Below are 24235 nucleotides of genomic sequence, written 5' to 3'. Positions count from 1 at the left end.
CCAATAGTTACATATTTCAGCATTTCCATTGGCCTGGTGGGCATCTAGGTGCCGTATCATATGAATTGATAAAGCATTATAATATATTTTAGTTCTGGAAGGTGTCCAACTAGTGAATCTGAAATTATATAATTTATCATTAAGTTGAATCTTTCTTAAACGTTTCTTGGGCTAATGGAAACTTTGACAACACTAGTTTATTTCAAGAGTTAGTGTCGGGGCTGCTGTTGTGCAGTGGGCTAAGACACTGATTATGATACAGACATCCGATAGGAGCTCTGGTTCTGGTCCCAGCTGCTCTACTTCTGATCCAGCTCCCTGCTAATGCAGATGGAGTTCCTGGCTCTTGGCTTTGGCCTGGCCCAGCTTCCTAAGCTGCAGCCATTCTGGGGAGTGAACAGCAGATGGAAGATCTCTCTCTGTCTCTCTCTCCCTGTCTCTTTGTAATTCTGCATTGCAAATGAATGACTAAATCTTTTTAAGGTTTCACTAGTAAGTTTTTCTCCCTTGTTAGTTTTTATCAAATGTGAGAAGGTGTGATTTCACCAAGTTCGCAATTTTGCTTATTGGCTGCATACCAAAACCATGCACTTAGTGATTTTTTTGGAACACATCTGCAAAGGCAGTGAACTTTTCCAAATCAGCCCTGACACAAAACCACTCAAATAAATGAGTATTCTGAACTTGACTGGCTCTTCTGGCTAGAATAAAAGATGGTGTGCCAATGCGTGAGGTAACTGTGATGGTCACTGCATAAAGCGTTTTGAAGAGGCATTATCTTGTTATCAGCTTTTTCAAAAGTCTGTTTTCCTTTCTCTTCTCTCCTTTGTTTTCTTCACCTGGCAAATGGTACAGTATGCGTGTTTGCACTTGGCCTTTACAAAATGAAAATGGTGAGGGGAAGCTGGAAATGTTAAAAAAGACGTTTGGAAATTTATCTAAATATAATGACCTACACTACACACACATATATAAAGGCATTATTTTTATTACATTTTTATTTTATTCTTTACCAACAAGGAATGAAGGGAAGCTGCTCTCATAAAACAGCTTTTAGTGTCTAGTTTCTCTTCAATGCTATTATTTTTGTGATTTATGATGTCTTGTGTCCTCATTTTTAAAAATTATACATTTTGTTTTTAAGGTAAAGATATTTTGGAATTTTACACACAGAATGTACTTTAGAGGTATCTTGCTGTGTTTCATTTCTTCTGGTGGAAAAGCTAAGGCACGTTTTAGGAAACTGATGAACACACAGTCAGCACAAGTTCCCCGATCTCTGGTTTTCAAGTTAGGTGTTTCTTTAATGAACATATATGTATTTTTTAAATCTTTATAGGATTGTTATCAGCTTTTCATCATTTGTAACAACAACAAAACAAAAAGAACTCGAGATAGGCTGCTTATTAGGTAAAGGTTTAATTAACTCACAGTTTTTGTGGTCTAGGCATAGTGCTGGCACTGACTCAGTTCTGATTAATGGCCGGCCATGTCACATCATGGTCATGGCAATGGCAAGGAGCTCATGTGTGAGTAAGTGATCATGTTTCAACACGGGCAGCTGGGGAGGGACTGTGTGGGGTTAAGCTCAGGCTTTATATCAATGTGCTAGAAAGAATTCACCCAGAGTCTGATTAGAAATACTTCATTCCTTTGAGAAGTGCCTCAGATTGACTTAAGGACCTCCCACTGGGCCAACTTTTACAGGTCCAGCCATCTGCTAACACCGTAATCCTTGGAACCAAGCCTCTAATCTGTGAAACTTTGGGGGACACTCAAACCATATCCAAATCCCAGCATATGACCAAAACTATTATTTAGTATCTTTTTCTTAGATATAAATTTCTTATATCCTTCTAACATTCACAAAATTTATTCAGAGTTTAAAATATGAGTGTATGTATTATGTTCAATGCAGTGTAATGTTTCCAACGATTACAGGTGACAAAATTTTTAAGATTTGCATAATGTTACAAACTCAGCTATATACAGTATCTTAACACAAAAGTAATTGAAAAGTCAACTATTTATTATTGTTTATCTGTGAACTTAGCAAACTTCATAAATATGAGGCCAATGTTTTTGGAGTCCATTCTTCACCACAGTAGTAGAAATGATTGTGCTGCTAGGTACTCATTAGTACTCACTCACTCATACAGATCCATTGCTAAGTAACCTGTTGATCATCAACCCTGTACCAGCTGGCATTGTGTTTGATGGTTTCCAAATGTTTTTATTGTTATTTCCTACCAAAAATTGCTCGAAAAATTCATGTTGCAATATTTTTCCATTTTTTCTCTCATTTCTTTAAGCAATGCATGATTGTTTATTTTCCTCAGACTTGCAAAACTAAAGAGCACAGTATCAAAAGAGCCACATTTTCCTGACTATTTTGCAGTTTGGAATTAAAATCCTATGTAAAAATCTGTATGATTAGAAATGGCTTATGCATTATTCAGTAGCAAATTCATGAAACAAATACAGTAGTCCCTACTGGTCTGTGGCTTCACTGTCCTGCAGTTTCATCAAGCTGCAGTCATTGCAGTCTGAAAGTATTAAAGTGGGGAATTCCACAACTTAAAATGTTGGTTGAAGTGGCCTGTTTCTCTGAGTAGTGTGATGGAATCTCAAGCCATCTCACTCCATCCTGTGCCTGGCATGGAAGTGCTGTTTGTCCATCACATTCACGCTGTGTTCACTACTTACTCACTCAGTAGCTGTCTGGTTATCAGGTCGGCCATTTCAGTATCACAATATCATAGAGCTTATGTTCAACTTAACCTTCAAATAAACTAAAGTAGCCATAAAATCTTTCCTAAATTGAAAAAGTAAAAGTCCAATTAAAATATTCTGAGATGGAGATCACATTCACATAGCTTCTACACAGTATGCTGTGCTATTTTGTTAGTAGTACTATTAATCTCTTACCTAATTTATAAATTGTAGTGCCTAATTTATAAATCTAATTATTAATTAAAATAAAAATCACCTATCTATAAATTAAATTTATTTATTTATTTTTTTTTTTGACAGGCAGATGGATAGTGAGAGAGAGAGACAGAGAGAAAGGTCTTCCTTTGCCGTTTGTTCACCCTCCAATGGCTGCCGCGACCGGTGCACTGCGCTGATCCGAAGCCAGGAGCCAGGTGCTTATCCTGGTCTCCCATGCAGGTGCAGGGCCCAAGGACTTGGGCCATCCTCCACTGCATTCCCTGGCCACAGCAGAGAGCTGGCCTGGAAGAGGGGCAACCGGGACAGAATCCGGCGCCCCACCCGGGACTAGAACGTGGTGTGCCGGCGCCGCAAGGCGGAGGATTAGCCTGTTGAGCCATGGCGCCAGCTTATAAATTAAATTTAACTGGTTCCTAATTTATAAATTAAGTTTACTGTAGGCATAAATGTATAGGGAAAGAATAGGATTCTGAACTATCAGAGCTGGTTTCACGCACTTAGTAGGGGACTGGAGAAAGGAATCTTGGACTGTATCCCCTGCAGGTGAGAGATAGATGTTGTGTACAGATTCTAAGTAATCAATTTAAATAATACTTTAAAAATACTAAGATGTGTCATAGATTTTTTTACAACTAAAATATTACATTTTTAAAATTAATACACACATACAAGTTTATCAGTACTCATGAATGTTTGTTGAAAAAATATGTGAACTTGAGCAAAATAATACCCTCACAGTAAACTCTCTTTCTGTCATTTTGACTCTGTTCTGTGACTATTTTTAGATGCACTTAGTTGTTCATAAATACTGCTTGTTTTACTTCAGAGCATTGATATGACTGTAGTTCCAATCATAAGATATTTGTACCACTTCAATATCCTGCTCAAATAGATGCGTTTTTCTTAAGTTGCTTTTCTTTTTCTATTTTTCAGATTTTATTTTATTTGTTTGAAAGGCAGATTTGTGGAGGGGAGAGAGAGAGAGAGAGAGAATCTTCCATCTGCTGGTTCATTCCCCAAATGGCCACAAAGGCTAGGGCTGGACTAGACCAAAGACAGGAGCCAGGAGTTTCATCCAGGTCTCCACGTGGGTGGAAGGGGCACAAGCGCTTGAGCCACTCTCTGCTGCTATCCCAGCCATATTAGTAGGGAACTGGATTGGAAGTGAAGCAGCTGGTACATGAACTGGTGCCCGTATGAAATGCCAGCATTGCAGGCAGTGGCTTTACTCACTAAAGCCACAACACTGGCCCTTCTTCTTAAGTTTCAACATCTTCTTATTCCTCTCATGTTGGAAGGGGAGACACACACACAAACACACACACACACACACACACACAGTAGCAATGGCTGATGCATCCCTTCAGGAACTCAAATGTTGCTTTTTGCTAAGTGGTAGTTTGCACCTGTAACTGCCAAACAAAATTGCTTTACCACCTAGGGCAGGCCAGTTCTCTGTCAGTGAGTTTCATTTGAGAAACTATAGTTTTTTTAAAAAAACATAAAGGAACAAAATAAAATTTCATAGACGTATCTAGGAAGTGAAGAGTCTTTTTCAATTAAAATATTTTTGAGGGGCCAGCGCCGTGGCGCAGTAGGTTAATCCTCTGCCTGCAGTGCCAGCATCCCGTATGAACACTGGTTGGAGGCCCTGCTGCTCCACTTCTGATCCAGCTCTCTGCTATGGCCTGGGAAAGCAGTAGAAGATGGCCCAAGTCCTTGGGCCCTGCAGCCACGTGGGAGACCCAAGAAGCTCCTGTCTCCTGGCTTCGTATCAGCGCAGCTCCAGTCATTGCAGCCATTTGGGGAATGAACCAGTGGATGGAAGACCTTTATCTCTGTCTCTCCCTCTTACTGTCTATAACTCTGTCACTCAAATAAATAAATGAAAACTTTAAAAAAAGTTTTTGAAGAATTGAGAAATGTTGTTTCTTAACATTTGAAGGAAAGCCAATGCAGATGAAGTTAACAATTCTGAAGAGAAACATCAAGTAAAATTACAATTTGATATTGCCATCCCATCTAAGAGCATAGCCGATGAACTTGTGTTATGTACTTCTTAATTTTTTAGTTAAGTTTAATTTTCGTGTTAATTCACTTTTGCAAAAGTATCTGCCTTTAACTAATAGGAGAGAAGTATTTTGTTCGTTTGTTTGCTTTCACCAAATATTGAGGGTCTGTGAATACATTGATCAGGTTCTGAAAGGACAAAGATCAGAATGATATTGAAAGGCCTATAGATATTAGTTTGAAATAAAAAATGTATTTTTTGGAGATTGGTAAAAAAACTAAGAAAAGCTATAGATAATATATTTTCTTTGGAAAATATGAGAATAAGAATTGCAAAATTCAAACACAAGAATTTCACTTTCCTCTGAAAAAGATAAAGTTTTATCTAAACCTGAGCAGGATAGCAATAGGCTTTAGAAAAGTGGGAAAAGATGTCAGGATGGTTTTAGGAACAGGGAAAAGAATACACTGTCGTGAAGGGTCTCAACTAAGTCTGCTTTTCTTTAAGATTTCTTAGTAGCTGTCATCTACATAATTTCCTTCCCAGTAATCTTCCATAGCTCAGGCAAAGAAGATGGCTATTTTGATTAATCAGAAGTTGGCATTTAGCAGAGAAATACAATGGAAAAAGAGCCTTTAATAAATGGAGAAGTGTAATGGTTGTAGATTGGGAGGCTGTTAAATGGTATAGCCAAAAAAATGAATGCTAAAGAAGCAGAATTGCTTATCCAGCTGGACACATAATGAAGCTTCCAAAGGGGAGCTGGGAAGTGCGGTCACTGCCATCAGAAGCTAAGTCTAATGAGTTGTGAAATAATTGAGCCAACTCTGTTTGATAAAGCTACCAGAGAAGTTGTCTGTGGTGGGTGGTGAGAAAGAAGGATCCACAAAACTTAGGAAAAGCAGAAGAGGACAGAAAACATTTTACGAAAAGGCAGAGGGTATAGGAGATGTAAGTGACAATGTAGAAGGGTTTGGGAAAGAGACAGAGGGAAGAAGAATCCGGATAAAAGCCCCCAGCAACATGAGAATGGGACAATAGTTGTGAGGGACTATGCAGTCATTAACTGTATTGGACTATTGACAGATGCTGAGAGACTGGAGATGTCCAGATGGTTGACTTCTCTGAAGTTTATGGCAACATGAAGGTTATTTGTCATGTCATTCAGAATTAGATCCTACTTATAGCAGGGGACTGATATGACCAGTTCAATGACTGCCATCATTGCTGTCTATTAAAAGAGATTATTGTGGAAAACTTTAGTCTCATATACATCAAGAAAAACCTGTTTCACTTTGTACCTAAAGCATGATAAGATGAATAAATATTTTTCAAGGTAGAAATTTCAGAACATATAATAGGGCTCTTAAAATATTGATTTCTACTGTTGATAAGAACTGCTATATATTGCATCCAAAATAAACATCAGGAATGACAGGCTCCGAATTGCTAAATGTTATTCTCCTCTTTTTTTCTTAATCTGTTTCATAGTGGCATATATATTAGTACAGTCCATCTAAAAGCATACGCAGGTGCATATTAATAAAGGAAAACAAAAGAGTCTAATCTTGTTTTACATCTTGTTAAATAATATTGTATTAAGAGGGTTATTTTCTGTCCCATTCGATTCTCTTAGTGTTAATGAAATTATACTTTTAGATGCCTTGGATTAATATTGAGATAACACAAAATAGCTCATAAGTGATCCCATTCTGTGAAGTTGAAGATTGAGTAAATGCATGACATTTTATTTTTTGGATAGATGGAACAGAGTGGAAAAAATAGTTAAGGAAAAGGGAAGGCCACTGAACTGATTTCATACGCAGGATGTTTGTATAAGACATTAAGAGATACCTGGATTTCATTCATCAAGAGAGAATATGGAATTTTTTTGAAGGAACAAAGCTAATTTATGGCTGTCTGTTATACAGCATAGCTTGTATTTGAAACTTTAGAAACAGAATTGAATGCACATTTCTCCTGGGGAAATATTACAAAAATATATTTGCGGTGACCTATTCTGTAAACATTAAGGACACACTTGGGATTCTTAAGGAAAATATCTTCTCCAGAGCATTATTTCATTTGAAGAGTAGATTTAACTCTCATAGGAATGGGGCAGAGTGAAAAAAAAAGTTTGATTAAAGACATGTTTGCTGATTTTATAAAAGCAAAGTTTACAAATGTCCTATCATTTAACCTCTACGTATTTCATGTTGCATCTTTTAATTCCTATTTTGAATTATTGGACTCTGCTGGGCACACTTGTGTAGCTACAGTTATAAAAGAAATTCAGTGAAAATTTGTGCTCAGATCTTTCCTCTTCTTGAGTCAGATAAACACCAAAATGTCCTGGGATGCACAAATGTAAAGCACATTGCCTTCCACTGACATTTTTGATAATCTGGTTTTTGATGAAAAGAGCATTTGAAAATTGAAGATGTTTACAGTTCTACTTCAATTCTCTTTTTCAGTTGCCTCCAGTAAATATCACTTGGAGTGTTCTACTTAGTGGGTCAGAATGGCCTTTCTTCCACCCACATTCTGAATACAAAAGTCAAGTTTCAAGTCTGATTACTTGGAGAGTAGAAAATAATAAACCTTTTGTTTACTTGCCTGTTTGTGTTAATTCCTTGATTTGAAATACAGAAAAAAACTGCACACTCTAGAGATCATGAAAGCTGACTTATGCTTCATTATTAACCCCTTTCATTTTCCTCTTTCATTTCTTTAGGAACAATTTACTGGGTGTCACATATCATGTCATTTTTATGTTAAATTTACATGCATTAGTGTTAAAATACTTGATTTAGATGTGAATTTATCACATAATGATGCCCACCTCTTGGATGAAGAAGAACTGATAATTAATCAATGCCTGTCAAAGCACATTAACTGTAAGCATTCAAGAGGAATCATATTGGGATCAGAAACTACTAGCATTCATGCTTGCATCAAAAGTAATTATATATATACATATATATATAATGATGCTTTGTACACTAGATAAATCAAGATGGAGATATGTAGTTTGACTATTTGAAATCAGCCTCTGATATTAACCATTGTCAAAATAGCCAACTTGCTTGTACCTCTTCCAGTGTTATATTTTGAGATATATCACTTTTGAACATATAAATTAAAGACCGGTCTATAAAAGATGCTGTTTATGAAATTAAAATTATATGATCTGAGTATCTGTATATGACTGTTGGCGTATAAAACTAGTTCTATTACTTTACACAAACATTGTGATGTTGAGAATGGAAATGGAAATTAGTTTCCATAAGGAATTATGTTCTGTTATGTTGTTTCATAGAATTACCTGGAAGTAAAACACACACGAAAAAGCAATGCTGGTGTGCTGTCAAAGGCCTTATATATCCATCGACTTCCTCTTTGTAAAATAATGGTTATGTTCCTCTGGAGAACATTTCAGATATAAAGGGAATTTCTTAAAGAACTTGGTGAATATATTATCATCATTAGTAAATAATAACCTAGAGCTTCCACAAAAGAATCAAATTCCTCAAAAAGAAAGTAGAAAATATAAATAAATAAGTAAATGCACTCTACTAAAAATGTTAAAAATGGAACTTAGTTTAGTACTTACAAATCTAAGCTTGTAACTGAGTGATGGTTGCTGCTTGTGTATCTATAATTAGTAGTCTTTTCACATAGTCAGTTATATAGAACATTTATAATAGTCATTTCACTTATATAGAGCATCTACAGTATTATATAAATTATTATATAGAGCATTTATATATAGAGAGAGCAATTACATAGAGCATTTATAATAGAGCATTTTACTAGTCAGTCTTTTTTTTTTTTTTTTTTGACAGGCAGAGTTAAGACTAACTCTTAACTCTGTCTCTCTGAGAGAGAGACAGAGAGAAAGGTCTTCCTTTACCGTTGGTTCACCCTCCAAAGGCCACTGTGGCCGGCGCACTGCAGCCAGCGCACTGCAGCCAGTGCACCGCGCTGATCTGAAGCCAGGAGCTAGGTGCTTCTCCTGGTCTCCCATGCGGGTGCAGGGCCCAAGGACTTGGGCCATCTTCCACTGCACTCCCGGGCCACAGCAGAGAGCTGGCCTGGAAGAGGAGCAACCAGGACAGAATCCGGCACCCCAACCGGAACTAGAACCCAGTGTGCTGGCGCCACAGGTGGAGGATTATCCTATTGAGCCGCGGTGTCGGCTTTTTTTTTTTTTTTTTTTTTTTTCTGACAGGCAGACTGAGACAGTGAGAGAGAGAGGCAGAGAGAAAGGTCTTCCTTCCATTGGTTCACCCCCCAAATGGCCGCCGTGGCCGGCATGCTGCGCTGATCTGAAGCCAGGAGCCAGGTGCCTCCTCCTGGGTCCCCACGCAGGGGCAGGGCCCAAGCACTTGGGCCATCCTCCACTGCCTTCCCAGGCCACAGCTGAGAGCTGGACTGGAAGAGGGGCAACCAAGACAGAACCAGCGCCCCAACCAGGACTAGAACCCAGAGTGTACTGGCACCGCAGGTGGAGGTTTAGCAGAGTGAGCCGTGGCGCCGGCCCACATAGTCAGTCTTTACTTCAAACAATTGGACTCAAAAGTGGTAGCTTTGGTTTCTGTATCAGAAGTTTACAGTCTGCAGTTTTACCCTATTTCCTAACAATGCAACACTTTCCCACAACACACCTTGAAAAATTTTTCTTAGGATATTTCTACATATCAACATAGAATTATATTAGAAAACAGAACAATTTTAAATTCATAGTGATTTTCTTTCCCTACTTTAGAAGCAGAAAACATTTTACTATATTTTACTGCATAATTAGAAATTAATTAGAAATTACTGATGAAAATGTTGGTACAAGTTCTGTTTACAAATTCAGTGGCCAAGAAATGAAATAATGCTTAAGCAACATTAGTGTGAGTTTGTCAAATACAAAACCAAGCTTCAAGGAAGTTAAAAAGTTTAATGCTTCAAAATATATTATTTTGTGTATGTGTATGAATGTGGGATCTGTTGTCTTTATAGTCCAAGTTTTCCTATTTACTTTTAAAAGACATTCAAACCAGTGTGTACATTACCACACAGTAATTATTTGCTTACTTTAATTAAAATGTAAAAAGGAAGACTGTTTAAAAATTAATGTTCATAGAAAAATATGGAAGTGAAAAACATCTAATTAAAAACATCTTCGGTGATTGCAGAAAAGCAAAATCGCACATATTCTGTAAATTTATTTTTATGTGCTTCGCAAACATATTTTATAAGCTATAGTAGTCTTACTAAATAGATATAGTTCCTAAATCAAAATATGACTCTGGGGATTTTAAAGCTTTTTCAGATAATTTGTTAATCTTGTTCATCTATTTCAAAAACATACTATTCTGGCAGGCACCATGGCTCATTAGGTTAATCCTCTGCCTGCGGTGCCGGCATCCCATATAGGCACCGGGTTCTAGTCCTGGTTGGGGCGCCGGATTCTGTCCGGCTTGCTCCTCTTCCAGTCCAGCTCTCTGCTGTGGCCTGGGAAGGCAGTGGAGGATGGCCCAGGTGCTTGGGCCCCTGCACCCTCATGGAAGACCAGGAAGAAGCACCTGGCTCCAGGCTTCGGATCAGCACAGCGCCGGCTGTGGCGGCCATTAAGGGGTGAACCAACAGAAGGGAGATCTTTCTCTGTCTCTTTCACTGTCTGTAACTCTACCTGTCAAATATTAAAATAACAATAATCAAATAAAAAATAAATGCTATTCTTCTGGTGAATTATACAAAATATGATTCCAAATATCCATAGATATCCAATATCTATGTGTATTTCTGTATACTTGCTAACTATATTAACAATTCTCTAACAATCAAAAGAAAATTTCATTCTAGAATATAAATCTGCTCTCAAGTTTGTTTTGCTAGTATAAGGTAGTGAAGTATAAGCAGAAACCATATTGATGGTGGGAGGAGGCTATAACCTGCTTGTGAGAGGAATATTTTTCTTGTTCTCTATTCTTGTAATTATTTGAAAAATGTACATCCGGATATATGTTATACTTTAAAACTGGTGGAGAATGTTGACGTGTCATCATTTTTGGGCTTTCTGAAATAATTTTGCCTACCATACTTGATTTTATAGAAATAGAAATAAGAAAGGATTCCTCAAAGGGAAAAAAAAATCTGTACCATAAACAATTGATGGAAAGAATTCAATTTTAAGAAGTCTTACACAATTGTTTTTAATCAAATATACATAACTTTGTATTAAAGGTAACTATTTGTATTAAATATATACAATTTAAAAAGTACCTCCATTCACATAGTTATAAACTTAACTGCTATTTATCCCTAATTTTACTGCATGTTTAATAAGCTTCTTGTGGTTATAGTCTTCACTTTGAGTACTTTCTCTGTCCTTCAGTCAGACTGTCAACTTAATAAAGGTTAAGAATCAGATAAGGTCTCTATTCATTGCTCATTTTTGCTACTTTGTTATTAAACATCAGCATCTTCCCTAAAAATCCAGGACAGTAAATAAAGCCTAGTAGCAAAACAAATAAGTTTGACAACATGTATTTGTGTACTTACGCCATCCCTCTTGTGCAAAATCCACAATTGGTTATGATATTCATACAGCAGAGCATCAATGTCATAGTAAAGTGTGTTTCTATTTCTGAAAGTTCTTTGTATGTTTTTGTTAAATCAGTATCTGCAGTAGTGTCTGTTGACATCAGTAGTGTGTTTGATGTGTTTAAATAATCAATTATAATAACTGGTCTTACAATTTCATCAACAGATATTTCATATGACGTATGATCTTGCCAGTGCGGTGGTGAGGATTTTTAATCTCATCGGCATGATGCTGCTCTTGTGTCACTGGGATGGTTGTCTGCAGTTCTTGGTCCCACTATTGCAGGATTTCCCACCAGATTGCTGGGTGTCCCTCAATGAAATGGTTGTAAGTAATTCATGCTATTTTATACTCTGCTTTTATACTAAGCTTTTCAGTATTTACAATCAAATCATCTGATTTCTCTTCTGTCAATTTTTAAATACAACTAGATTTTGCATCCATGGGCATAAAATCATATAGTGTGATTTTTTCCTACAATTAAATGTCTTTGATATAATATATTCCTGGTAGAGCATATGTTATGTCATCCATTTTGTTATTTATACTCAGGGTATGTTGAAAAATATTTTATTTCAAAGATACAAACACTCATATATAACCAAATATTCTTTCAAAAATGCCTACAGCTTTGAATAATTTCATCCTCCTTTCAACTATTTATTTATTTATTGCCATTCACTGTGTTCAAGACAGAATTAAAGGAAATGTTAAATTATTAATACATTTGCCTCATGTAGAATCAAAGAGATTTGTATGCATACAATGATGTTTCAGGTAGTCCCTTTGGCTAGGGAAAATTTAAGGAAATGGTAGCCTTTAAACCTAAATGTACATAAATATAAAAGAGCCTTTGAAATATAAATATGACTTGTATAGCTACTCATACTCATTTAGTTCTAGGAGTATATATTTGATCTACATAGTACAATACTCAGTGGTCACAAAGCAATTGAACCAATAGTAAATATTTTATACTTATGCACATAAACATACACAAATATTCTTTTTATGTAAGCTCTTTTGTTTTCCTCCTAAATTACATTTTATTTGCATTATATTTAATAAAACATAGTTTAAGTTAATAATGCATTTGTAAGCATTCATTTGCATGTGATTTTTATGGGAGATATATTTTTGAGATTTCTACAAAATATTTAAATTCTACATAAATGAAATACAAAATGTTGCTATTTTTGCAAACTGTTCTACTATTATAGTCTATAATTATATTGTAGAATTTTTTAAAGATTTATTTATTATTTGAAAGTCAGAGTTACACAGAGAAAGGAGAGGCAGAGAGAGAGAGAGAGAGAGAGAAAGAGAGAGAGAGAGGTCCTCCATCCACTGGCTCACTCCCCAGTTGGCTGCAAGAGTCCGGAGCTATGCTGATCCGAAGCCAAGAGCCAGGAGCTTCTTCTGGGTTTCCCACGTGGATGCAGGGGCTCAAGGACCTCGGCCATATTTTACTGCTTTCCCTGGCCATAGTAGAGAGCTGGATTCAAAGTGGAGCAGCAGGGCCTCCAACCAGCGCTCAAATGGGACGCTGGCACTGCAGGTGGCACCCTCACCTGCCACACCATAGTGCCAGCCCCTTATTGTAGAATTTTAAAGAAAACTTAAGGTCATAAATTTGTTTCTTCTAATAACTGTATCTTAGGCTTTGCATTTGATGTAAGAAGGGGTTTATGTTATGTGCCAAAGAGTCTTATTACTTTATTTCCATCAATCACCTTCTTCTTCCCTACCTCAGTTTCTAAATCTTTTTTTTTCCTTTGACTTGCATCTGGAATTCACCTGGATCTCTCATTTATTTCATCTGTATCTACTTAAATACCAGCACCTTACAGAAACCTCTCTGATCACCATTTGAAGTACATCATGCCACTGATTTATGTGGCAATCATAAAAGCATGTCACAACACCTATATCCACTTTAATTTATTGCGTTTTCTGCATCCCTCACACCATTATGTAAATTCAGAGATTATCTGTTTTCTTCTGTTCTGTATCTCCAGTGCTGTGTTAGTTTGTTTTGGGCTTCTGTAATAGCAGAGCAAATGGGTAATTTATAAAGAACAGAAATTCATTTTTTCAGAGTTTCAGAGCCTGGGAAGTCCCAAGATCAAGATACCAGAAGGTTTGGTCTCTGTTTCCACAAGGCACCTTATTGTTATGCCATCTGGAAAGGAGTAGTATTGTTTCTCAGGTGACAGAAAGTAGAAGTTGGGAAACCATTCTCACAAGCCTTCTTTATAGAGGTGCTAATCTATCCTTGAGGGTGGAGCCCTCATGACCTAAACATCTTCCATTAGATCCTGCCTCCCAACACTGCTGCCTTGGGGATTGAGTTTCCAACACAGGAATGCTGGAAGATGCATTCAGACCTCAGCAAGTTGCCTAGGCATAAAGTGCCTGACACATTAATTGTTTTAACTTCATGATCCATCAACAGTTTATTTGAGAAATGTTTCTGTGAGTTTTTATGGCTATAGAACAAATGGCAAAACAGTCTGTTGAGCTCACTTTTCAAGTCTCTGATGTCTCCATGATTATATATCTGTCACTTTACTAATTTTTAGGAGCAAAAATTTGTGGTAAAGTGGTAATAAAGGTATTTTTGGAGAAGAAAAATGCAGTGGCTCTAAAATCTGAGTAATTATTGAGTGCATAGTACAAAAACACTAGTAATACTGACAAAAGATGATTCATCATTGGCACAAACCAATATTTAATTAAGCAAATATTTATTATTTTAGATTTTCTCTAAGTGTCTGTCAGAAAATAGCTATTGCAATCATTGGAAGAATAAAAGAACTATTGAAGTATCTATAAATTACATATAATTGTATAATTATGATGGAAGGCAGTATGTTACTTAACTAATGATAAATCATTTTGTTGAAGAAAAAGTTTAATGCCGTTTTCATGTTTCTTTACATATGTTTGCCTGTGCTACATGTGTGTGTTGCATTTAAGTAATGCAACATTATATCCTTATGTTATACAAAATAGCTTTCCTAAAGTTGCAATCCGTTTCTTAGCCTTTTACTTTTCTTTTTGAAAGCAGATTTACTTATGAAATTGACTTTTACTTTACTTTGTTTTGACAATATTTCTTTGTATAAATTTAATGTAGAGGGCAGGAAAGTTAAATATATATTCAAATACAAAGACCAGAAGTACTTTTACATAGTGAAAGAGTCATATGAAGAAGATAACAACCATAAAAAGGTAAATTTTGTATCAAGAGAGAATCTTGATGGTGTTATTTGAATTTGAAGATATATTTTACTATCATAAAGTTATATAGTTCAAGAAATCCTTCATTACGACACAAAAATGTAAAGTGTACTGATACCAAAAGAGAGTTATAATGGAGTAAAAAAGCACCCTACATTTATATGGCATTCTAAATATGCATTTTTACTCCATTAACATAAGCAACAGAAAGAGATCAGCACTATTATGCTCCATTTCATAGTTCAGAAAACTAAAACTTTTAAAAGTCAAGTGAATAATTCAGTGTCACACAGATAGAGTATATGACTAAGAAAAAATATATATAACTCCATCCTTTCTGCTCTAACCCACATTACAATGTCTTATGTTGCATAAATTATATAAAAACAAGAAAAATATTGAAAAAATCTGTAATCACGGTTGCAGATAAAACTCATTCTAAAGTTAGTCTTTGAACACTGACACTAAAGAGTGTCAAGAATGATGTTTTTCTAGACACTTAAAAACAAAATCGAATTGGGAAAGTGAAAGTTGAAAATCTAGATGAAAATAAATGCAGGGTATACTAATCATTATGGGGTATGAGCTTTATAATTATGCTTTGCTCTTGGGCTGGTGATGTAGTACAGAAGACTAAGCCTCTGCTTCTGATGTATGTATTTGTATCAAAGTGCTATTTCAAGTTCCAGCTGCTTTGCTCCTGATCCAGCTTTCTGCCAATGTGCTGGAAAGGTAATGTTTGATGGTCAAAGTGGTTGGGATGCTGCCAATATGTGGGAGACCCAGATGGAATTCCTGGCTCCTGACTTTGGTATGGCCTAGTTCTGCCTGTTGTAGCTATTTGGGGAGTAAGCCAGCAGATATAATATTTCTCTATATATGTGTCTCATCCTCTCTCTCTATGATATTGACCATTCTAAAAATATGTGAAACGATATTTAAAAAATAATTATTCTTTGAAATTTAGATTTAGTACTAAATTATTTATGAGGAATGGTGTGGTTAGATATTGCATATATTTATCTTCTTTTTCTTACCTCCTACCTTTAAATTATTATGTCTTTTTTTTCCAAAGAAATCTTTTAAAGAATATAAACTTCATGCATTTCATAACTACAAGTTTAGGAATATAGTGATTCTTCCCACCATAACCACCCTCCCACCCACACTCAACTCTGTACTAAAAGTTCAGCATTCTGCACGATACAAAAAAAAAAAAAAAAAAAAAAAAAAAAAAAAAGTTCCTCAACAGTTGAGACAAAGCCTGTTCAAAGTCATTGCATCTTTGCATCTCAAAGTTAATTAATTTTTTTTAGGAACTTAATTAACTTTAAAGAAGCACCCAAGAATGATACATCTTTTGCAAGCACTTAGACGTAATTATAATACAACTCTTTGAGGACAGAGGTCCTACATGGGAAGTTAGTGCACAATGACTCCTGTTGTTAATTTAACAATTAACACTCTTATATATTACATAAGTGATAACCAGAGACTCTTGACATGAGCTGCCATTTGAATCCACAAACTCTGTCAGTATTTAAACAAGGCCGTAAGCAAAGTAGAAGTTCTCTCCTCCTTTCAGAGAAAAGTACATCATTCTTTAATGATCACTTCTTTCCACTGGAGTCTCACCCAGTGAGTTCCTTCATCTAGGACATTTTTGTCACAGTGTCTTGGCTTTCCACGCCTGAAATGATCTCATGGGATTTTCAACCCGACCAGAATGCCTTAAGGGCTGATTCTGAGGTCAGAGTGCTACTTAAAGTGGTTGTCATTCTGTGAGTCTGCTGTGTGAACTGCTTCCCATGTTGGAGCATGCACTCCTTTTTAATTATATCTATTATTATTGCCATATGTTCAATCCTATCCATATGATCACTTCAACACTTAAGTTGGTATTTTCACAACCCACCTTAAGGGGATTTGATGTCCCATGGCAAATTTCTAAACTGCATCCTTATAAGTAAGACCATAGGAATATATCCAGAACTATAAATGTTTATGGTTATAAATTTCATACACTTCATAATTACAGCCTCAGAAAAATGGTGATTCTTTCCCACATGCCTGCCTTCCTACCCATACTCCCACCCCTCTTCCTCCTCCTTCTGTATTCCCACTCTTATTTTTAACTTAGATCTATTTTCAGTTGACTTTATAAACATATGCTTTTGCTTCTTTAACTATGTTTATACTCATAAATTTATACACAAACACACACATATGTATATGTATCCATATCCCTCTAGTTAGCTTTTCATATATAACTATGATGAGAAACTCAAAGTCAACACAATAATAATACTATATTTTTAATTATGGTGCTAGTAGTTTGCTTGCTATAATTATTCTATATTAACTATTTCTAATCTTATTTCATTCTATACAAAAAGTTTAATTTCTCCTTCATGATCTTCATTATTTCCTCATTAAAATAACTCTTTAACTGTTTCTTAAAAATGCAGATACCTTACCATGGTGGCCTATTATGTTTTTCTGGTAGGTTGGTTTAATATTTTCCATTTCAGGATACCAAAACTATTGAATAAAATAAACCTTTCACTAGGCACTTGATTAATTTCCCTGAAATTATTAATATGACTAGTGAAGTACTAAATATATTTCATATAAAATGTATTAAAATTTAACTTTCAAAAGGAGATAATCCTTTATTATTAGCTTTTATGGCCTCTTTTAGTCCCTCTAAAGACCAGAGAGAATTTTTTATTTATTTATTTATTTATTTTTTATTTTTTATTTTTTTTTTTTTTGGACAGGCAGAGTGGACAGTGAGAGAGAGAGACAGAGAGAAAGGTCTTCCTTTGCCGTTGGTTCACCCTCCACTGGCCGCCGCGGCCGGCGTGCTGATCCGATGGCAAGAGCCAGGTACTAATCCTGGTCTCCCATGGGGTGCAGGGCCCAAGTAGTTGGGCCATCCTCCACTGCACTCCCTGGCCACAGCAGAGAGCTGGCCTGGAAGAGGGGCAACCAGGACAGAGTCCGGCGCCCCAACCGGGACTAGAACCCAGTGTGCCGGTGCCGCAAGGCAGAGGATTAGCCTAGTGAGCCGCAGCGCCGGCCCCAGAGAGAATTTTAAACAAATTATGCTTCATCTTTCCTAGCTTAATAAAAAACTACAATTCCTTTTATCTAAATTAATAAATATACTAATAAAAACCTAGTAATTTTGAAATATCTGTGCCTGTCCATCTCTAGGTCCTCTTAGAACCCTTCTAAATTTTTGTAATCAAGGAATTTGAATTAGGCATCATAATAAAAATAGATAAGGAAGAACTTATTTTACAGAATGAAATCACTTCCCAATATGCTGACAGAAACAAAGTATTCATTTTCTTTTGTATTCCATTAAAAAAATTGCTGAAATGTGTTCAGTAGTTTAGTTCCAAATCATCCATTATGGAATTCTTCAGAATGCTTTAAGTTTGGCTATAGTTAGAGCTTTGTCTTCCATTTGGACCCTGCTCTTCTTCATTGGAAATCATTTTGATTTCAGCATCTTAGTAAGAATACTTTCTATCTTTTCCCCATCAAGATCTTTCACTGCTTATGTAGTTTTGAAATATTTATGATTATTTCCAAAATATTTTCCATATCTACAGAAGGCTGAGAAAACCACTGGCTGGCATCTTTTATTGTACAATAAAAACTACATGTAGGCAAGCTAAAGCTATCATGAAAGGAGGATATAATAGGCAGATTCATTCTTTAGGCATCATCTATCCTGCATCCAAATTGATGCAACATGTCTTCTGAGCCCATGTCCAGCAAATGCCAGAGAAAGTCTCTAAGAATGTTACACTATCAGACAACTCTAAATTCTAAAATAATTCTAAAATAAAGAATCCATGGTCTAATTTTTGATTCATCCCATGAGGCAATTCCATGTAAAGACATGTGAAAAATCTAAGTTTGAATACAGAAGTGGCAGCAGGAACCAATCTTGTATCCGAAACTATTTCAAATGTATCTACTTAGGATACTAAAACACACATGTAGGAGCCATTCATACAGGATCTATACTTTTCAGAGTATACTTGGCATGTAATATATTGAAATGGACTGTGTTTGTGGTAACAACTTGTCTTAAGATGTTCACGTAATGCTTGGATAATATTGATAAAATAAAATTTGTAGTTTCCATTACTTCTCTTTTGAGAGAAACCTTAAGCCTTTTTGGCACTCTTTAAACAGATCCTGTTATTCAAAATCCATTGTGGGGGCCCTTCCAAAAGTTCCCTGACATGAACTGCAGCTTGCCCTGATAAAAAAAAAAACCAGCTAGCAGAGGGGCATCGGAACCACCACAGACCCAGCCCACTCTCCTCGTCTTTCATGACATGGTGTAGTGATACTGTCACTCAAGTTGTATTAATTCATTTAATGAAAGGGATTGGAGATAGTTTTTGGTTTAAATTAAAAATATAAATTTTTATTTTAAACTCATATATCAATTTTATACTGGACATAAAATAGCTGGTGCAACTCAGGGAATGAGGTTACAAAACAGATAAGGAAATTTGTGTGGCTAAACAGAATATTCTGGAGCAGTTGTTCTCTGGTTGAGGTCTCCAGGCTTACTCTCAGGGAGTCCATGTATTACAGCAAAACTCTTGGAAGTATATCTGTGTTGGTGATAGTTTTAAATTTTGGTTTAAGTGCATTATAAATATAGGGTTTTTGGGATGCCCCACATGTGGAGTCTGAATTTGTTTGCTAGAGTATGTTGTACCATTAGAAGTAAACTCAAATAATTCTGGCTCATGAGTTTAATAAATAAATGATGCATTTATATGAAATAAAAGCTTAAATGTTGTACAGAATTTTCACTGAAGTCAAAAAGAAAAAATAGCAAACTGAATCACTCATTACATAGCACACATTCTAAAAAAAAACTAGTGGCATTACAGCACTGAATTATATTGTATAAAATTACTTGTTTTCAGAAAACGACATTGTCCATCCTAATAAATTTATATTAAAACATTCCTGATTTATTATTTAGTTAGTATTTGATATGTAAAATTATGTATTAACATTACAAAACTATAAGGAGGGGAAATCTTATCTAGCTTTCATTTTTTTATACAAGTTTTTAAAAAAATAGTTATTTTATTTATTTGAAAGTAGAAGGAGAGACAGAGAACGTCCATCCTCTGGTTCACTGGCAGATGGTTCAAATGACCAAGGCAGGGCAAGATGGAAGCAAGGCACCTAGAACTCCATCTGGGCCTTTCTCTCTTTTTTTTTTTTTTCTTTTTTATTTTTTTTATTTAGTAAATATAAATTTCCAAAGTACAGTTTACGGATTACAATGGCTTCCCCACCCCCATAACTTCCCTCCCACTCGCACCCCTCCCATCTTCTGTTCCCTCTCCCATTCCATTCACATCAAGATTCATTTTCAATTATCTTTATATACAGAAGATCGATTTAGTATATATTAAGTAAAGATTTCATCAGTTTGCACCCACACAGAAACACAAAGTGTAAAATATTGTTTCAGTACTAGTTATAGCATTACTTCACATTGGACAACACATTAAGGACAGATCCCACATGAGAAGTAAGTACACAGTGACTCCTGTTGTTGACTTAACAATTTGACACTCTTGTTTATGGCGTCAGTAATCTCCCTAGGCTCTAGTCATGAGTTGCCAAGTCATGGAAGCCTTTTGAGTTCGCCGACTTCGATCTTATTCCGACAGGGTCATAGTCAAAGTGGAAGTTCTCTCCTCCCTTCAGAGAAAGGTACCTCCTTCTTTGATGGCCCTGTTCTTTCCACTGGGATCTCACTGGCAGAGATCTTTCATTTAGGTCTTTTTTTTTTCCCCAGGGTATCTTGGCTTTCCATGCCTAAAATCCTCTCATGGGCTCTTCAGCCATATCCAAATGTCTGGGCCTTTCTCATGTGTAACAGGGACCCAAGCACTTGGGCCATCTCCTGTTGCTTTCCCAAGAACTTCAGCAGGGATCTGGATTGGAAGTGGAATAGCTGGAACTCCAGCCAGTGCTCTGAAATGCTGATGCTGCAAACTGCAGCTTAACCTGCTACACCACGATATGGGCCCCAATCTAGCTCTATATGATAATCCAGATAACTTAAGCCAACACAAGATTTCTCATTGTACTGTTTTTATTTCATTGTGATTTGAAGGAATCTAGTTAGTCTAATTAATCTTCAAAAATGCTGTATTCTAGAGCAAAGCATTTGCCTTGCAGGTATCTATGTACTCCACAGAAAATAATTATTATACCATGCATTTTAAGTATTTTCCCTTGCACATGTTTTTGTGTTGTTTTGTTTCGTGGTATTTTGTTGTTGCTGTTGTTGTGTGTGAGGTGGAGTGGGGAGTAAGGGAGGGAGGGAGAAAGAGAGGGAGAGAGAATGACCACGAGAGACCAAGAGACAGGCAAACTACTGGTTCACTCTCCAGATGTATTTAATAACCGGAAGTAGGTCAGGGCCATACATGAGATTAGGGTACTCAATCTAGGTTTACCTCATCTATGGCAAGGACCCAATTACTTGAGCCATCACCCACTGCCTCCCAGAGTATACATTGGCAGGAAACTAGAATCTGGAACCGCAGCTAGGATTCAAACCCATGTACTACAGTGTGAAACCAGGCATTGTAACTGGTGTGTTAAAGGTTAGGCCAAATGCTCACCCCTAGGATAGTTTCTGATTTAATAATTTGTATGCCAAAATATTTTTCAAATATAATCACAGCTCAAGTTATGTGCTAAAGTACAGCATTTTCTGATTTATTAAGTCTAATGCAGTGAGCTTTTAATTCTCTTGGTTTCTATTAAAATAACAATATTTTCTAGAAAAAAATAAGAAGTATGAACCATATTAACCAAGAATACTGGAGAAAAAGCTATAAAAGGACTAAATGGTTCTCACTGATAAAATCTCCATGGTGAAAATAAGGACTACTACATAATTTCAATTTCTTTTGCGCCAGTGTGGCAGGAACACTTAGTAACAACCAAATAGCCACACACTTTCTCCACAGTATCCAGTTTCCCTTCAGTTAGATGGGCCCTTCTGTCAGTTATGTATAACGTGCTGCAAGTAGCAATATCAAATGTTTAAAATTTATTTTATTTTTAAAAGTCAGATTAACATATAACCCTTAAACATTTTGTTGGCTAGAATACAGTGTCTCAATACATATACACAATATCAACTTATCAAACCTGGCAATTAGCCTTTCCATTTTCTTTTCTTTGTGTTTGTGAGCCTACTTTAGTTCTTTATACAGTAGGTAATGTGTTGTGAATTTTAGTCATCACATGCTGTGGAACCCTAGAATCTGTTACATCTGTCAGACTGCATTTGGTTACCCTTTATTCAGCCCCTCATCTTTCCTCCCCTCACCATTACAGCCTCTATTAATGACACTATTCTTTTATAAGATTTAATCATTTACTTGAAAGATAGAGTTACAGTCAGAAAAAGAGAGAGACAGAGAGAGAGAGAGAGAGAGAGCTAGCTTCATCCTCTTGTTCACTCCCCAGATGGTTACAGTGACCAGGGCTGAGCCAGGCCAAAGTCAGGACCCAGGAGCTTCATCTGGGTCTCCCATGTGAGTGGCAGAGACCCAAGCACTTGAGCCGTCTTTTGCTGCTTTTCCCAGGACATTAGCAGGGAGCTGGATCCGAAGTTGAACAGCTGGGACAGGAACCAGCGTCCACATTGGATGCTGGCATCACGGGTAGTGGCTTTACCTGCTATGCTACAGCACTACAACTCTGGCCCCTGCTAATCACATTAAGTTCAAACAGACTATTTCTCTCTTTCTCTCTCTTTCCTTCTCTCTTTCTCTCTCTCTCTTTTTTTAAACTTCCAAGTATGTTGGAGAACATGCTTTTTTTTTTTTTTCTGTATATGTCTTATTTCACCTAACTGAATGACCTGAAATTTTACATACTAGTCTAAGCGTTGCAGAGTTGGTGAAAATCAAAAGAACTTTACTTGAATAATATTCACTGTTTGTGGATCAGGAACCTTTCACAGAATGAGTATCAAGATCTTCAGTCACTTATAGCTCAAAGAATATAACTTTCTCACAGTAACAGCTATTTTCCAAACGTATATGTCTCCTTATATAAGGAATATGGAATATGGAATGTAAGAATATGAAAACCTAGGATGATTCTGTTATCTGTGGATATTCCAGCAAATATATAAAGGTAAAATTAACATAGGCTTACTTTTTGTTTTGCAAATCCCATTCAACTTCTTAGATATTGAGTTGTTGAAATAGTATAACTGAGATAGTACAACTAAGAAATGAAGCTAAAGCTCTTCTGTTTAAAATATATCTCCCCTCTCCTGAGATCTAAAAATGCATTTTAGGTTTGAGCTTCTATAAATCAGAAGTTGTACTGTTGTGACAGTGTTCATTTTTTTTAAGTAGAATACACTGTCTTTACAAAAGTTTCTTTAAAAAGTCCTAACAATGGTAACTAATTTGCTGACAAGTCAAAAAAAAGGCATCGTATTTCCTATGAGTTATAGTAATAAAGTAGGTCAGCAGCTGTTAGGAAAGCTTACCTGGAGCCTGCTCTCTCTTGGATAAAGCATGGCTTCCTCACACAAGGGAGGGCATTATATACTGTCCTCTTCCTTCTCAGATGTGGATTTTTTTAATATAAATAATCCTATGGGAATAAACTCTAAACTGATATTTTATTTTCAATATATGCATTTTGGAACACATTTAACTTTACTTACCATTCCTTAATAGAGAGGGATAAAGAATATTGTTTAAATTTAACATTGGCTTTGACCACGTTAAAGTGGCTTAGTATTACAACACCAAGTCATAAGTTCAAAATATATATTTTCCTTACATAGACTAGCTCTTAAATTTTAAACAGCAAATTGGTAGAAGAATCACTGTTCATGATATTATCTCATCTAACAAGTGTACTTGCCAAAATAGGGTAAAGAAACAAAATATCTTGCATTTCAACATCAATTTCAGAAAGTTTATGTTTTCTATCCATACCCCCTACACACCCACATTAGTTTATAGTCATTCTGAGATTTTAAAGGTATAGTGTAATATGTAACATGTTATCTCATCTACATTGAATATAGCATATATATATGATATATATATATATTTTACAGAGAATGTCTGACTTAAAGAAGTGTTCCTCCATTTGCATGAAGCATCAGTAGCCAATATGTGAGCTGGTTATAAAATCCAGGTTTTTCTCTTCAGTTAATGCTGAACCCACCATGCAATTCTTTTTTTTCCATACAATTCTATTTCATGAGCTCTGAAGAATTTCATCCTTGATGAGCCATTGTAAGTTATTATTTACAGCAAACAACTTAATCCACTGTACCATTAGAAGAACTGAAAATATGTGTGAAAAATATGTTTAAA

General features: G+C 36.0%; 1 protein-coding gene across 3 annotated transcripts in view; it reads left to right on the top strand.

Moving 5' to 3' along the window:
• Positions 1–24235, top strand: part of HCN1 (hyperpolarization activated cyclic nucleotide gated potassium channel 1) — a 423356-nt gene that overhangs the window by 230528 nt on the left and 168593 nt on the right. For all 3 annotated transcript variants that reach the window (XM_051853385.3, XM_008262038.5, NM_001082063.1), the window contains 1 exon segment: positions 11727–11888. In XM_051853385.3, the coding sequence (XP_051709345.1) occupies positions 11727–11888 (162 nt within the window).

Source organism: Oryctolagus cuniculus, chromosome 14 (assembly GCF_051225735.1).
Source record: "Oryctolagus cuniculus isolate XC-2025 breed Fujian yellow rabbit chromosome 14, ASM5122573v1, whole genome shotgun sequence".
In the NCBI taxonomy this organism is placed as follows: domain Eukaryota; kingdom Metazoa; phylum Chordata; class Mammalia; order Lagomorpha; family Leporidae; genus Oryctolagus; species Oryctolagus cuniculus.
This window is presented reverse-complemented; position numbering and strand designations above follow the sequence as displayed.